This window comes from Acanthisitta chloris, unplaced genomic scaffold (genome assembly GCF_000695815.1).
Source record: "Acanthisitta chloris isolate BGI_N310 unplaced genomic scaffold, ASM69581v1 scaffold11157, whole genome shotgun sequence".
NCBI classification, from domain to species: Eukaryota; Metazoa; Chordata; class Aves; order Passeriformes; family Acanthisittidae; genus Acanthisitta; species Acanthisitta chloris.
Window position 1 is genome coordinate 18506 of NW_008682108.1, and position 372 is coordinate 18877.

The 372-nt window shown below is 52.7% G+C and overlaps 1 protein-coding gene across 1 annotated transcript; it reads right to left on the minus strand.

The window, feature by feature from the left end:
* Window positions 1-312, minus strand: PLA2G2D (phospholipase A2, group IID; the record flags this gene model as incomplete). Its single annotated transcript, XM_009078376.1, has 2 exons — window positions 1-128; window positions 206-312. Coding segments are annotated over 2 exons (235 nt in total), but the record flags the coding sequence as incomplete, so codon positions are not given.
* Window positions 313-372: the final 60 nt, after the last annotated feature.

Consider the following 372-nt stretch of genomic DNA (forward strand, 5'->3'; position numbering starts at 1 on the left):
CTATCGCCGGCACCGGAGCTTTGGATAGAACTGGAAGTGTTTCCTGTAGTTCCTGATGTTTCTCTTCAGGCACAGTGCCAGGGTGCAATCACACTCGCAGGAGTGCTGGTTGCACCAGGAATCATTTTCTGTGGGAAGAGAGGAGCCCAGGGTCACCCTCAGCTTTAGGAGGAGGGTGACACCCCCTTTTCCAGGTCCTACTCACTGCAGAAGGGTCTGCCTTGGTGCCAGCTGTAGCTGTAGTGCTCTTTCTTGGCATTACAGCGATAGCTCTCGAGGTTGTCGTAGCAGGTATCGTGCTGCTGGCAGCATCTGCACAGGAGATTAAGGCTTTGGAAGTTGGGGTTTTCATAGAATCAACAGGGTTGGAAA